This window comes from Equus quagga, chromosome 4 (genome assembly GCF_021613505.1).
Source record: "Equus quagga isolate Etosha38 chromosome 4, UCLA_HA_Equagga_1.0, whole genome shotgun sequence".
NCBI classification, from domain to species: domain Eukaryota; kingdom Metazoa; phylum Chordata; class Mammalia; order Perissodactyla; family Equidae; genus Equus; species Equus quagga.
In genome coordinates this window covers 85,160,092-85,175,974 of record NC_060270.1, presented here as the reverse complement: position 1 = coordinate 85,175,974, position 15,883 = coordinate 85,160,092, and the positions used below count along the sequence as shown (strand labels likewise).

The window sequence follows — 15,883 nt, the reverse complement described above, 5'->3', positions numbered from 1 at the left end:
GAAACTACATCATAAAAATTTGTTTACAGGGGGCCTGCCTGGTGGCACAGTGGTTAACTTTGCACATTCCACTTCCATGGCCTGGGGTTCGGCAGTTCGGATCCTGGGTGTAGACCTACACACCACTTGTCAAGCATTGCTGTGGCAGGCATCCCACATAGAAAGTAAAGGAAGATGGGCATGGATGTTAGCTCAGGGCCAGTCTTCTTCAGCAAAAAGAGGCAGATTGGCAACGGATGTTAGCTCAGGGCTAATCTTCCTCAAAACAAAGAAAAAAAAATATTTACATCCCTCAAACATAAAAGGTTGAAAGCTCTTTTAGCATCAAATAAAATCACATACAACTGTAATTCATGTTTGGTAAGCATTTCAGAAATATATCTTACTTCTGGCAATTCCAGTTGTCTTTGTTTTTTTTGCTTGTGTAATATTTTTGTTTTCTTTTTTCTTTGTTTTCTAATTCTATTATATCACTATCTCTGCAATTCTCATAATTTTGCATATCCTAGAATATGTTAGATTGGTCTTTTCATTATTCTTATTATTTTGCCTCAAGTAAATAGTGAAAGTCAAACAAATTTTTAAGCTTTTTTTCTCCTTTTGGGGCTTGCAATAGAAAAGAAAGTTATGAGATTTTAATGTTTTCCAGTAGGCAACTCACCTTCTTGGAACATTCTTTACTTAACTATGATAACAGCAAACACTTATTTAGTGTTTGCCAGGAGAAATGCTAAGAGCTTTTTATAAGATCCTTACAACAACCTAGTGAAGCACAGAGAAGGTACATAATCTGCCAAAGTCACTCCATTTATAAATGATGGGACCAAGAATTGGACCCAAGAATCTGGCTCTGGAGTCTATTAAAAACTCCCCTGTGCTGCATTAATTTACATGATTAACACATGTTGAATTCTTACTCTGAGCCTGCATCTCACAGTGCTCAGTGCTTTGCTATCAATACCTTTTTTTTTGTTTTTGCTGAAGAAGATTCACTCTGAGCTAACATCTGTTGCTGATCTTTCTCTTTTTTTGCTTGAGAAATATTAGCCTTAAGCTCACATCTGTGCCAGTCCTCCTCTATTTTCTGTGTGGGTTGCTGCCACAGCATGGCTTGACAAGTGGTTTATGTCCATGCCTGAGATCTGAACTTGCAAACCTGGGCCGCCAAAGCAGAGTATGCTGGACTTAACTACTACGCCGTGGGCCAGCTCCACCATCAATAACTTTTGACATTCACAACAACTCTACAAGGTAGACTCAGCTGATCGTTCCATTTACAAATGAGAAAACTATTGCTTAGTTGCTTAAATAAATTAATGTCTCATGGGTATTGACAGAACTACGATTAAATCCTAAGTGTGTCTGACTGTAGAATCTGGGCTGCTGCAATAATCAGTGTCAGATTAATACACGATTGTGGTCATATGGTATGACTGCGCTTTGGATTGGGGAGAGCTGGGGAAGCTTACTAGTCATTTGGGGAATTTGGAGAGTGCTTATAGAAGTATAGATAGGATTTGGGAATTAGCAACCTGAAGTTTAGACAATAACATCCAATTTGGATGTTTGATAAAGAATTGAAATTGATGAACTTTGAGTAAAAATTTAGTATTCTGACTTAAGAATATCTTTAAAAAGACAAAGGGTGATTATATAAAGTTTCATTACCACTAGCAGGTAAACTCAGTGAGTATGCCCTGTTTATCATCGCCTCCTCATACTTTAGCAAATTCTATTGCATGAAAGTTATTCAGTAAAGTTTTTTTAAACAAAATAATCCATATATAAATAAGTATATAACTAGCTGGTCTTTATATTTCTAAAGAACAAATTAAAAACAAAATAACTTCTAGGTTGACACAACTTTATTTAAATTCTACTAACACCTTTTTGTTTGTGTTACCTGATAGCCTAACAAGAGACTTGCCAAGAAGTTGCCATTATCCATATTTCACAGTTGAGGAAATTGAGACTTACAGAGTTTAAGTACCTTGACCACTTATCTGAGGATAAGAGATAGAAAAGTGACTCAAACCAACCCTCAGATTTTAAATCCATGCTACTTTGAAGGTTGAAAAGAATTCTTGCGTTTTTAATGCATTATTTGAAAAAATACACAATATTTTATTTCATATGCAGCTTTTAAAAATTAGGTTTTTTTAATCACATAGGCTAATTTCGATGTCTCTGAGAATCAGAGCTGCCCTCTGGTAGTATTTTCCATAGTTTTGTTTTGTAAATTAATGCTAGTAGTTTCTCATGCATAAGAGTTTTAGTATTAAAAAAGTGAAGCTAACCCACATCTCTCTATACTTCTTTACCTTTTCTTCAGGCCCTGAGGAGGTAGAGATCAAGTGCCCCTTGAATTACATTGCTTGCCTTGGTGCCAACAAATGTGTTCATTTATCCCAGCTGTGCAATGGCGTCCTGGACTGCTCAGATGGGTATGATGAAGGAATACACTGCCGGGGTGAGTCCATTTGCGGAGCAATGAACTGAAATATTAAAGTTTTTATAATTTTAAGGAAAGTTCAAAGAGAACCTATAACCTGTCTTTTATTTCAACCATAATCTTATCAGTTATTGAGAAAGCGTGAATTTTATTGCCAGAGACACTCAATATGCATTTCAAAGCTGCAACTATTGTGCTTTATTAAAAAATGCTATTAGAAAAAAAATACATTTAGGTTTTGAAGTTGGGCTCTTAAATAATTATATATTTCATAGAAAAGACTACTTTTGCGCAAAGGACAAATGAGAAGTCTTTGTCACAGTAAATCGATACCATACAGGGTTATAAGCTTGTTTTTCTGAACCTTTGCTTAAACAAACAATATTTGAAGTAAAACCTCCAGAGCCAAATATTCTATTTGGATGTATTCATGCGAAAATTTTCCTTAAAACTATTTCCATGAGGTTATACTATTAAGTGTCTTTCTTTTTAAAAATTAACATCTAAATCCTAAGGTGGTCAATGGTTTACCGACACAGTCATGTGCCACTTAATGACATGGATAGGTTCTGAGAAATGTCTCTTTACGTGATTTTGTCATTGGGCGAACAACATAGAGTGCACTTACACAAAACTAGATGGTATAGCTTACTACACAACTAAGTTATATGGTACTAATCCTATAGGATCACTATCATATATGTGGTCAATCATTGACCAAAACATCATTTTGTGGCACATGATGATATATTAATGATAGGAGGAAAAAATAATTAAGATCCCAAAACTAATAAAAAGTTCATAGAACTGACACATTCTAATGGAACTGGCTGGGGAGGGGGAAGGAAATGTCAGACAAAGAAATAGGAAAAAGTCAACGATTAAGGTAAGGAAATCTGGAAACAGAATCAAGGTATCAATCAAGTGAATTAGGCTGCAAGATGGAGCCGAGAAAGAAACCACTGAACCAGAAGTCTCTAACTCAGATTCTTACAGGCTAAATGTAACACAAAGGATATTTATTGAAGCTAAGACCTCAGAGAGTCATCAGTCCTTCATGTTGGCGTCAGTAAGATAATAAGGAATAGAAGGAACTGTAGAAAACTGGAGATACATGTCTGGTCTCTGTACAGATTCACACAAACTAATTGTTGCCGTGTAGGAAAAGGTCTTAGGTCACCAAAAGTTTTTCAGGAGGAGCTCCTTATCTGTATAGGTTTAAGGTGTCCAAAGTCAGCTACTGCTTTTTAAAACATTGTGTGGTCAACGATGCATAGGTCAAACAAAACCTGTCTGGAGGCCTGATAGGGCTTATTGGCTGCTACTTCCCCACCTAAAGGCCGAAGTAAACTGGATTCAAGACCAGAGGTGAAGAGATAGATCAGAAAAAGTGTCAATCTCAGAAAAAGAATCCAAAGTGGTGAGGATGTTGAGAAACCGTAGATCAACTGGGTCAGTGGGTCTTTTCCTTGTTTTTAAATGGACATCCAGTTATTCTTGTTCTGTGGACAGATTCAGACTGAGAAGTTAAAGGTCTTCCTTCCTTGGCTGAGTTTCCTTTCCTAGCCTTGATCTCTGACAGGGTCACATAAGGAGCCTGCAGAGTATTAGTTTCAGTTATGAACACGTGTAATAATAATTAATAAGGGATTTTATTTTTATTTAAAAGCTTTGTGACATATTCTTTGTTATAATTGTATATTAAAAAGAATAATATTAACATAAAGTAAAGGAAGGAATTATAAAGTGATAGGAGTTAAAGAATTTAATTTTCTTTTCAGAAATTAATTATATTTTCTAGAGCCTAATTCTCTCCACTTCAGTTATACTTCAAGCTTATTATTACATTAAAAAAAATTTTCAGCTAGACATGTGTGACTAAGCTTCTAAAAGAGTGAAATCATCACATTGCCAAATACTTCCTTAGAGGTGATTACACAAATTTGAATATCTTAAACATATTTCAGTACTGTGGATCATACGAAAATATATCTGAGTTCTTTAATAAAGTTTAGAGTTGTGATCTAATAGATGAAGGGATGTGTTAATAGTAAAACAGGGATACAAATAAAAACAAAGTATTTGAACAAAAATAAAATGGCATTAAATTTATGTTGATCTTTGAAAAGATCAGCATATACTTCAGACTGAGGTAGATTTAGAGTATAGTTGGTTATGCTTCTAACTTTTTTCTGTTCCAATTCAGTTTTATAACTGTTCCAAATTTCATATCTTTATCACAAGTGACAACATTTTTTCTTTTTAAATTTGCCAATAGGAGGCTGATTGTACCACTTCGGCCTTTTAAATATTTCTAGATTTAACCACATAAAGTGTTTTAGAAGACCTAAGTAATTTATTATGACCTGTAGTGGACTTAGAAATAACAAGAAGTATATTTGGATTTCTACTTTTTATTTACCTCTGTAGATGGTCTTTTACCTAATTCTGTGGCCTTGCACAACTACATAGGATAGTAGGATTAGGTGACTGAAAAGATATAGTCATTCCCGAGACAGTGGTTTAATAAAATATTCCTGCATTGAGAAAAGAAAATTAGAAATGTGTTTGCCTGCTTGGCCTGGAGGAGTACCCCTGCACATAGACAAAAAACAAATCTTTTTGGCAAGCCTAGATTTATTGCATGTATATAGTTTGTGTTTAAATGAGAGAAGATGACTGATTGTAGGCAAAAGTACATCATTGGAAATAAGTCCACTTTCCCATCCTCAACTTTCCTCCTAATTTTGGGTCACATTCAATGAAAAAATGTTTTCTGAAGAGTTAGTTAGGCAGCAACCTTGTCATGTCTCTAAGGACTTTCTCATCTACTATAGACATATAATAAAAAAAGGAACCAAATTAATTCAACATTGCACTGATTTTTAGAAATTCATTTCCTTTGCAGAACAGTTCTGTCTAAATCACTTTGCTTTTCATTACTGCCTTTTTGTTGTGATCTAAGCACATACTCTAAGTAATTATACATGAGGCCTAAGACATAATTCAAAGATGGATGTGTTTTCTTTTTTTAAGAAAGGACCAAAGGTACATTTGGTGGTATATTTATGTCCTTTATGAAAATTAATAAGGAGAAAAGTTTAACATTTTGGAGGTGAAATGCTGGTCTTGGGAATGCTTTTGCAGCAACTGAATTGTTTTCTGAATTTCTCCTAGAAAAATCAATTTCTTCCTGGTAAGGGTAATGAAAAAATATCTATTATTAATGATTTTCTGTAACACTGATATTTTAATCTCCATAATTTAGCTTCGCTTGAAGAAAGAAAAGTGGAGTTTTGTATATGAGTGTACTTATATATAGGAATGCGCTTGTAAAAATTTTACAATAAGAACATTCAAAATCGTTCAAAATGGAAAATATCATCTCTTCCTACATAGTGTTTCATATTGGTGGTAATATCACTATATGTTAATTGCATGAACAATGAGCAATGAAAACACATTCTGTATAGTACAAGGCTTCTCAATGCAGGATATTTCCACAGAATTCCTCATAACCATACAAAGAATGCTGGAAGACGTAAACAAATTTGGCTAGTAGAGACCAAATTGACTGAGATGTATCAAAACACTTTTACAATTTGACATTCTTAAGATAATTCATTATGTTAACATTTAAAGTGGCTATGAACAAGAAAAGCCTTCTTTTTATTCACAGCCCTAGTTAGCTTACATTTGCAGTGCAAAATGTTCATACATGTAAATGTACAAGGGAGTGACACTTTCTGAGACACAAACTGCTCTTACTCTGTTAAAAGATTATGGGAACACTTGTCACTGCAAAAAGGGATTTTTATCTTCTGGGTCTCTAGAAAAAGGGATTATGTAATCTATGTGATTGTTTTCCAGCAAACATCTCAATGTCCTTTTAAATTTAAGAGGATAAAATGTGCACTGAATTTGCTAAAACTGATTAGGGAATGAAACTCTGACATCTGAAAAGTTGACCACCCAAACATACAAATGTGCACACACAAGCACACATATCATTCTTTTCTGATTTTTCTTTTTTCTGTTCTGAACATGTTCCTATGTAATTCTGAGTGTATCTTATATTTAATTGGTGTATTTGATCAGGAATCTAGAAAAGAATAAAATTCTCTATATATCGTTTAACTCCTTGAAATAATGCATATTAAGAATTTTTTAAATTCTGTTTGATTATTTTGCTTTACTTTCCAGTTGGAGTATAATTTTCCTAATATGTGCAATTACATTTTGCTCCATCCACCCACAATCTATAATAATGTATTTATTTTAGATTCTAGAAATTCTAATGTATTTATTTTAGACACCAATTTGTGTTATTTGAAATTTTATATAGTTGTTTTTTTCTTTTATATTACTATTCATAAAACTAAAGTCTTATGAGAAAGTGCTAAAACATCCTGGAAATAATTTACAAATTGGAGGCTTTCTCAAAATGGACCAAGGTAAAGGCTACTTTTGTCATCTGTAGTGACTCACCATAGGAAAATTAGTAATCCTTAAAACTTCTTGCTTAAATCTCATATGAATTTCAAATATTCCAAAACGAAATTAATGTAGCTGAATTAGATTTCATTGATTTGACAAAATTAAGTTTAATAAAAGAATTAGGAATTAATTAATTCTTAGCTCAAATATTTAAGTCTGTATTTTTTTATTCTTCCCTAAAGGAGGTATTGTATCTTGTGGTGGTGTTCGATTAGTCATTTCAACACTGATTTCAGAGTGGCATAAGATTAGCTTGTAGCTACTAAGAAGGAAGGAAAGAAGGAAGTTGATGAAGCTGATGAAAAAGACTAGTGAATTTGGAGCACTTTGTTGTTGTTTTTACTTTCACTTTATTGTATCATCGGATCTTGTCCAGTTTAAAAATTCCCGTGGAAAAATATTGACAATCTCTTTCTAAATTAAAATGTGTTTATCATGCTAGAAAAGGGTATTTTAGAGTGCAGAATCCAAAAACAAAGATATGGAGAAGATGTACGATTGCAAGCAATGTTATAGAAAGTGTATCTGTCGGCAACATAAAGCTTACAGCACATGGAGGGAAACTTCACCAGTGTGTACTCAAGTCACTTGAAATGTCGATAAGCCTAGAGCTAAAAAACAAACACCTGGAATTAGCCAGGAAGATCTGGGTTTGTGTGCCCAGACCACTTTTGATTACTGAGGCTAATGCAACTTAACAGCTGATCCTGCTATGTTCTTTTCTTTGTGTTGAGTTGTGCTAAGGTGATCAGATAATCTCAAATCCATCTCAAGTGTCAGCATTTTCTCTCAAAGAGATTAGTTTAAGTAATTGAGTTAGTTTAGTGAAAGACTATGACCCTTAACACTGGTTGATTTCAGGACCAAATTAATACTTCTCAGAAGCAAAGTGACAATTTCTAGAAAGAATAAGTCTTCTACAAGTGTACAAGTCTATCTGGCTATATCGACTTTGCAAGGCTATAGCAGATATTGTTTATATTGACAAATGACACCTGTATAAAGTTAGGATAGTGTACTTCTTGAAGACTATTCTAAATATATATATGTCTGTGTACATATACATGCATATGTACACAGACATATATATATACATACATAAGGATATATATTCATTTTTTAGAATCTTAGTTTTATAAATTCTTTTTAATTAGAAATATACTATTGCACAGATATCTGACTTCTTATCACTGATTTTTCAGATAGAATTGGTAAACGATTCCTGCTAAAGAGACTTGGAGTTTAAGTTTCAACTGTTTCTTTGAATATGTTGACTTCTAGAGACAGCTGACTAGCTAACTGAATACCTGTAGGGAAAGGGCGACTGAGTAATTTGGCTCTATATCATAGCTCAGCATTTGAAAGGATAATCTAAAACAGTTTATTGCTTATTGGAAGTGAATATTTTTGTAGTGGATATACATCTTTGATTCGTGTTAACATTATACTAATTAGTATCCTCTGGCCCCAAATACTACTATTTTTAAGAATAACTATGGAAACAAGAAAACTTTGTAAATATAAAAAATGGTGTATAGACATACTAATAGCTTAAAAATGATCAAACATTGAAGGAGTTAACTTAAAAAAAGATTCTTTATTAAAACTTCATATCAAATTCTGTATATCTCTCTCTTCTTGGTAAATAGTGGTTTCAAATTAAATTATAGTACTTCCATATTTTTTGATCTGATCTTTTCTGTGGTGAAAATCCTGGTGCATTATGGACCTTTAATTGTTGCTGAATTGTACTCTATTTTCAGTTGATTTTAAATAAATGCAAATCAAAAACATGGATCCACAACTCACATCCCAGTAGAATATTTATTCTGTTTATTTGCCTAACATCTGTAGAAGAAGAAATAGCAATTGCTTTGATATAGAGCTTTACTCCTTGGTTCAAACAACTCCTATGGTGCCTGTTCCTCAAACATACCAACCTCTTAGAAAGTCTGTGTGAAACCTCAAAAAGTTAGAGAACTCAGATTCCCCACCCCCAGTAATCTCTCCCCAACAGAGGAGACTTGTTAATAGTTCTATCACTTTTGGAATTATTAATTTATATGAATATTCATGGACACTGGGACTCATCATTTATCTGGATCTTTCCCTCACCTTATTCTTCTTGATATGATGAAAAACAAAGAATAGCTTATAAGAAATAATAATGGGTATGAGGTCAAAATGAAGTTTTTTAAATGTACCAATAGAAACTCAGTAAAGTTTTCCCTATATATTCAATTCTTCCATCAACCTCAGCAAAATTTTATTGAGCACTGACAGTATTCCAGACACTTTCCTAAGCACTGGGTATGTAGAAAATCCTACTTTCTGCTTTCATGGAATTCGTATGTCAAAATGGAGGTAGATAAAAATTGCTAAGGGAGAATAAAATGAGGAGCATCTAATTTTCCTTGAGGGGATTCAGGAAAATTTCCCAAAAGAGCTGATAGTTGATATTGGTCTCACTCTAAAAGTTGGATGGGCAAATGAGGGTAAGAAGAGAATTTCAAAAATAGGGAACTATATGTATAGAGGCACAAGTGCATAGGAAAGCATTGTGTGCTCAAGAGAACTCTTAAGTTCTTTGGTAAAGTTGAAGCATAGGATCTTGAAGTGGAGAGAAACATGTTTGAAGCTGAAAACATACTTAGTGTTAGACCCAGAGTGATTACATTAGAATAAGGATGTAGTATGATCTGCTTAAAATGCACTACATAACACTGTAAAGAGGGAGTGAAAGATGATACTAGGATATATTTTCAATAGTATTATAAAGGAGTTAATATGATATTTTTTTACTATTAAGCATATGAGGACTAGAACTGTTGCATATATGTAGCAGATTATGTGATTGATTCTTAGAATGTAAAAATGTTCATTATTATAATCATAACAGTGAGCTAAACAGTCCTCTCTCCCTTCACGTTGATCAGCTCCCTGAATACAAGGCGTGTTAGGTGTAAGTCTTTAATGTGTCATTTGGACGTAGTTCATGGAGTGAAAGTCAAAATAGATGACGTGGGGAGCCATATTAAGTGAATTCCTTTGCAGATGAAAGTTAGGAATTTGGAAGGTGTATTTACTATTTTAAGCAACCAGAATCCCATCTTTAGCAAGCTACTGAAATGCCACCTTAGTTGATGCCGAAGTTTTGCCCTCTTGTACCTTAACTTTGGGAAATATATAACTATTTCAATATTATTCAAAAGTATGAATTATAATAAATTGCCACTCAGCTCTCTACTCAACCTGAAATGTGAGGCCAAATCCCCTATGATTCATTATTTGGTTTTTGACACAAGCAGCTTGATATTTTAAAAAGTAAGAAATTAAAGCAGGTACCTGAGGTTGAATGGCATCCCCAGGAGTCACACAGGAAGCTGTTTGAGAGCAAGGGTTAAATATTGTGACCTTGAGTTCTCATTCTTCAATTTTGACGACTGGGCCTTAACATAGCAACTCACAATAGTGCGTAAAATTGTTATTCTTCAGCATCCTTTCTGACCTGTTCATAAAGCAGAAAGATGGCTTGTTGAAAATCAACTGAAAAAGATTTTTGAACTATGTATATGTTCCCTGTCGGTTTTATTAATTGATTGAGCAGGAAAAATAATGTGCTGAGCAAACAACAAGCTGGAAAGCTATATAACAAGCTTGCAGAATTGAATGTCTCAATCTGACTATTAGCTCTATCCCCTTGAGAAAAATTAGTGCTTTCATTTAATGAGGGATATGGAAAGGAAATGGAGAAGTCCATTTTAACTCTTTGAAGTAGATTTGCATTAGTAACAACAGGAAATTAAAAAACACAAAAAACAACTCTTTGGGAATTCAGCTTTCATAATGGGATCTGGAAGGAATAATGAGAAACTTTGCAAAGTCATTCAATGGAAAAAGTTTAAATTTTGAAGGAAAGAACCAACAAAATGCCATTCCAATTGGAAGTAATCAATAAATAGAATATTTGAGATTTGTTAAGCCCAATCTGGAATTCTGGTAAGTCTTATAGAATTTTGTAGGAAATTTCAAGAAATTTTCACATCTTTCAGCCAATGGTTTTTATTCTGAATTTCTAATCTGTTCAAAATTGCAGAAAGAAATATTTCTGCTGCTTTTTCTCTCATCCGTTGTTATCACTTTTACAGTAAACCCTATTCCACTGAATCACATGTGTATTAATGCCACCATAACTGAATATCTCAATATATTAAATAATATTCAGAAAAATAGAATAGCTGTGAGACTGGGGACTTCTGAGCTCCCCATAATTTGTCTCTTCATAAGTTTCTCCAAACCTTTCTACGTATATTTGCATATTTGAGTTTAGGCGTAAGAAACTCATTAAAGATGATTCTTTTGAGGGAAAATACACCATCTGGATTTACTTACATTAGCTCAGTATTTACATTTTAGCTTCCCATTAGATTTGTGATTAAGAGAAAACATGAAATCAAATGATTGACTTCTCTATGCCACAAGACATTGTAGAACCAGTCCAGACAACCCACTGTGGTTGTGGAAACCATAAGATGCCAACCAACGTGAGATCACTCTGCTCGCAGAACTTCCGAATTAGGTCAGTGTGACCTTGAGCCAAGGCTTGAGTGTCAGATGCAAGGAGAATGGGAAGGAAAGCCCCAAAGAGCACTTTTCAGTTCCATTAGCTGATACATGTGATATGTTCTCATTCAGACTACAGATCCAAAACCAAGAGTACCAAGAAAAAAGTCTATACAGATAAATGGCTCAGAGAACTACCCAATATTCTCAAACAGAAGCACTAAGAACCTGAGTGTTTAAGTTTTAGTTAGGTCAAGCAAATATTAAGAGGTTTCAAAGAAGTTTGGAGAAAAAGATTAATAGGTATAAAATACTCTTCAGTCTAAATAGTTTATATATAACTTCTAAATATTACATATAAATTACATGTACAATTTATTGTATATAAATACATGTAGTAACATATGTATCTGTGAGTACATACTCTATTAGATTTTCTTAGCCTATGACTATTGGATATCCAGTTGAAGTGATTATTTTAGGCAATTAAAAAATACTTATATTTTTATGTCTTTCACCTGTGTTTTGGTTCATTTCTTCAGTTTTTCAAAACCAGGGTAAGGTGATGTTTCTACTAGTCATGTTCTTACTTTAAGTGTTATTTCAACTCCAAGACAAATGATTTCTAGTTCCTTTTCAGTGAGTCAGCTTTGTATCCTGCCCATCCAAACTAATTACGCAAAACAAAATGGACAGAACCGAGAGAAATATGTTTGGACTGAAAGCCTAGTAATCTCTTCTGACACAGTATAACTTACCTTCTGAAGTGAACTTTTCAATGCAAACGTGCCTTGATTTTATTCATCCTTTTTCGCCCTATCTTATACACCTAATAGATTGGAAATGCCTGAAGAAACTTACATTTAACCTCTACCTCAGTCACTTCTCTACAAGGACTCAGTCGACTGGGAAGGGAAGGCAAACACACAGGAAATAGAGTGAAAAAGTGCAGAAGTGCATGCGCTCTTTTGCAGAGTAACTCATGGAGTAAAGTGTACCACACTGTATGCTAGATTTATTGGCCTCAGACAAATAATTTGCTCTTTGTCAGGAAGATTCACTCCTGCATTTTGCCTAGAGTGATTTCCTCTTTTCAGTTTTGTGTCTTCTTATTTACCAGAAATGTCTGCAGTATGCAGAAGGGAAGCAAAGTTCTCCTCAATGACTATAACTGCAAGTAGAGAAGCAGCAATAACTTTCTCTCAGTGTGAAACAGAATTGTAGGATAATAGGGCCAGAAGGGACTTTCAGAGGTCATCCAGTCCATCCATCTGCCTTTAGGCTGGACTGAACCCAAACTTGCCTAGACAGATTGCTATCTACGAAATTTGGAAGGCCTCCAGGGAGAGAAATTCTGACAACCATTTTTAGCAGTGCAGTCAATGCTTAGCAATTTGCACTCTGAGCAAATGCTTGCATACTATGTTATAAAATTCTCCATACCCTCTCATTTTTAGCCTTTTCCCTCCAAAAGATTCTATATTCTTGTAGCTTAATCATGGGTTTTTTTGGTGCTTCTCCAGATAGCTTTAAATTTTGATCTCTAAAGTTATAAACCATCCCTCTCAACTAACCATGATACAGCTTAAGTGTCTGACTAGTATCCACTGTAATTGACTGTCATAGCTCCTGACTCCTATGACTTTTTTTACATATTATCTTACACCTTAGCATTGCCTTGTTCACTCACATTGCATCAGTTAGAAATTGTCCTTGTTTGGGAATAACAGAGCTCTTAAAAAGATTGGTAGAAAAAAAAAAGCCAGAAGTTTATTTTTCTCTCATATAAAAATAGATATTCCATGGCAAGTAAGGTGATTTCATGATGTAATCTGTGTTTCAGACTCCTGTATTTCTGTTTTGGCATCTTTGTCACTGCCTTCCATCCTCAAGGTAGGCTAGATTTTGACCACTGCAGCTCCAAATATCACATCCATGTTCCAGGAGGAAGGAAGAAGGATAAACTATCTCTACCAAGCAAGTCAACCTCCTTCTTAAGGAACTTTACAGAAGCCGAACTCCCAAATTTCTGTCTTCATGCCATTGGCCAGAATTTTAACACACAGCCACCCTTATTTGCATGAAAGGCCAGGAGATATAGTTTTCCAAGTGTACAAATATTGCTTCAATAAAATTAGACTTGGAAGAAGGAAATCATAGATATTTCGTAGCAACTAGAAGTTGAAGCTATACATGCTTTAATTGAGCAATCAGACAGTTGATTCCTTTCCAGATAGATGTTGTGGTTGTACTATCTTTGATAAACCTTATGGGAGGCTTCTAAAGGGCAGAGAGAGCTGGTCATTAACTAGCTCAATGGCTTTGAAAACCAGTAAAATGAGGTGTTTGAACAATATCTCTAAGCCTCCTTCCAAATATAAAATTGTATAAATTAAGTACAAAGATTCAGTATACCTGGGAATTATAAGAGAAAGGTCAGGCTGTGATGTAGCAGACTTCCCAGACGTCCAGACTGAATGTCCGTAGAGGATGGTTCCAGGGGAGCCAGAAAAAGCTGGCTGCTGCCTGAGAAAAAACCTGGATAAATGTAATTTATTGGAGAAAGGTACTCTTTCCCTTCCTCCCACCCTCCCTTATTTTTTCCCCCTTTCTTCCCCATTTCCTTCTCTCTTCCTCTACTGCTACCCCCAATCCCTGCTCCATGTCTTATATTTTTGCAGTCTTTACTTAATATTTTTCTTCCTTCAAATTTAGGCTTAAATTTGAGAGTTTTTAAAAACTATCTAAATTTTAAAACCTTTGCTATTATTTCTCATCTGTGGTCAACCAACCCTATTTCTTCATTTATTTTTGCTATGTGGTTTGTCATCATGTATACAACTTTTATTGTTCTATTTAATATTTTGAGAATGCAAAATCATGTTAAATTGCTTTGTTATCTTATTCTCCCTCTGATGGTAAATTTCCTATTGTTTTGTTTTATTTTGCTTTCCTAAGACTACCCATAGTCTACAACCAAACAAATATACCCCAAATATTTTATTTTGTTGCTGCTTACTTTTATTTTGAAGGATCCTTTACTTAATTTTCCTTTGGATTACAAATCCCATCAAGTGATTGCTTTGCCACTTTTTACATCTCCAAATAAATTCTTACGTGTGAGATGTCAATTAAGAAAGCCATTTTTACCACATGCTTCTAGAGAGGAAATAGGTGTTATCTAGGCACTGGACCAGATCTTAATAAAAGCTCACAGTGAAAGCAGCATATCAAATAGTTCTGTTTTGTTCTGTTTTTTTTGTTAGGAAGACTCTTCCCGAGCTAACATACATTGCCCATCTTCCTCGTTTTTTTTTTTTTTTTTTTGCTTGAGATTGTCACTGAGCTAACGTCTGTGCCAATCTTCTTCTACTTTGTATGTAGGAGGCCTCCACAGCATGGCTGATGAGTGGTATAGGTCTGCACGTGGGCTGAACCTGCGAAACCCTGACCAGAAGCAGGAGCAATCGGAACTTTAACCACTTGGCCACTGGCTGACCTCAGATGGTTTTTATGTATATAAAGAAAGAGGGAGGGAAGGGGAGAGGATTGGAGGGCAGCAAAAGAGAAAAGAAGGAGGGCGAAGGCAGGGAAAGGGAGAAAGAGAGATAAGAGTGGAGAGAGAGAGATGGAGTGTATATACAATAGAGTATCACTCAATACCCATTGCAATTGGCTCTAAAATTAAAATCCTGGATGTCTAAGTAAGAGAAGAGCAAGATGAAGAATTCTGGGTGCTGAGAGGAGTCAAATGTTAGAGAGAAAAATGTTAATGATTGTACCAAATTCTCTATGCACATACCTCACCCATTCTTTTCATTTTTAACACTGGGTAAATCCACATCAGCATGATGGCGTGCTTCTTTTGAATGGCCAGGTGAGGAGGTGGGGAACCTCTAGGGATGAAACTAAAGGTCTCTTTCACTTAGCCACTCTGTGTTAGGAAGATCTGGGTGAGTTAACCAGCCAGGACAGTGCGACTTTTCTGGTATTAACAGTTCATCTCTTTTAGGAGCCTGGAGTTGAGACAACTGTTATTGAATTGCAGTCAGCAATATCTGCTAAACTGGAATTACTATATTTCTAGTTTTACATTGCATTAGATTTCACAGTCCCCAAAATCAGGAAAAAAAACCCAAAAGATCTTGAGGCACACATATGAAAACATGGATTGAATTTTTAAATTGTTTATATATCATTATCTTCCTTGCTCAAATAGAAATAATCACTATGAAAGGAAGAAATAGTGCACTTACTTAAAACACAATCTAGTACAGAGATCCTTTCTTATTGTCAAAGACTATTTTTGTTTGTTTCTGGGCTAAACTATCCTTGCTGAAATCTAAAGTTTTTCTATTTGATTGAGTTTTC

General features: G+C 34.6%; 1 protein-coding gene across 1 annotated transcript in view; it reads left to right on the top strand.

The window, feature by feature from the left end:
* The window catches only part of LRP1B (LDL receptor related protein 1B), a 1,825,183-nt gene that overhangs the window by 611,186 nt on the left and 1,198,114 nt on the right, over nucleotides 1-15,883 (top strand). The window contains exon 3 of the mRNA XM_046659286.1: nucleotides 2,333-2,470. Coding sequence (XP_046515242.1) covers nucleotides 2,333-2,470 — 138 coding nt within the window. The remainder of the gene's footprint in view (nucleotides 1-2,332; nucleotides 2,471-15,883) is intronic.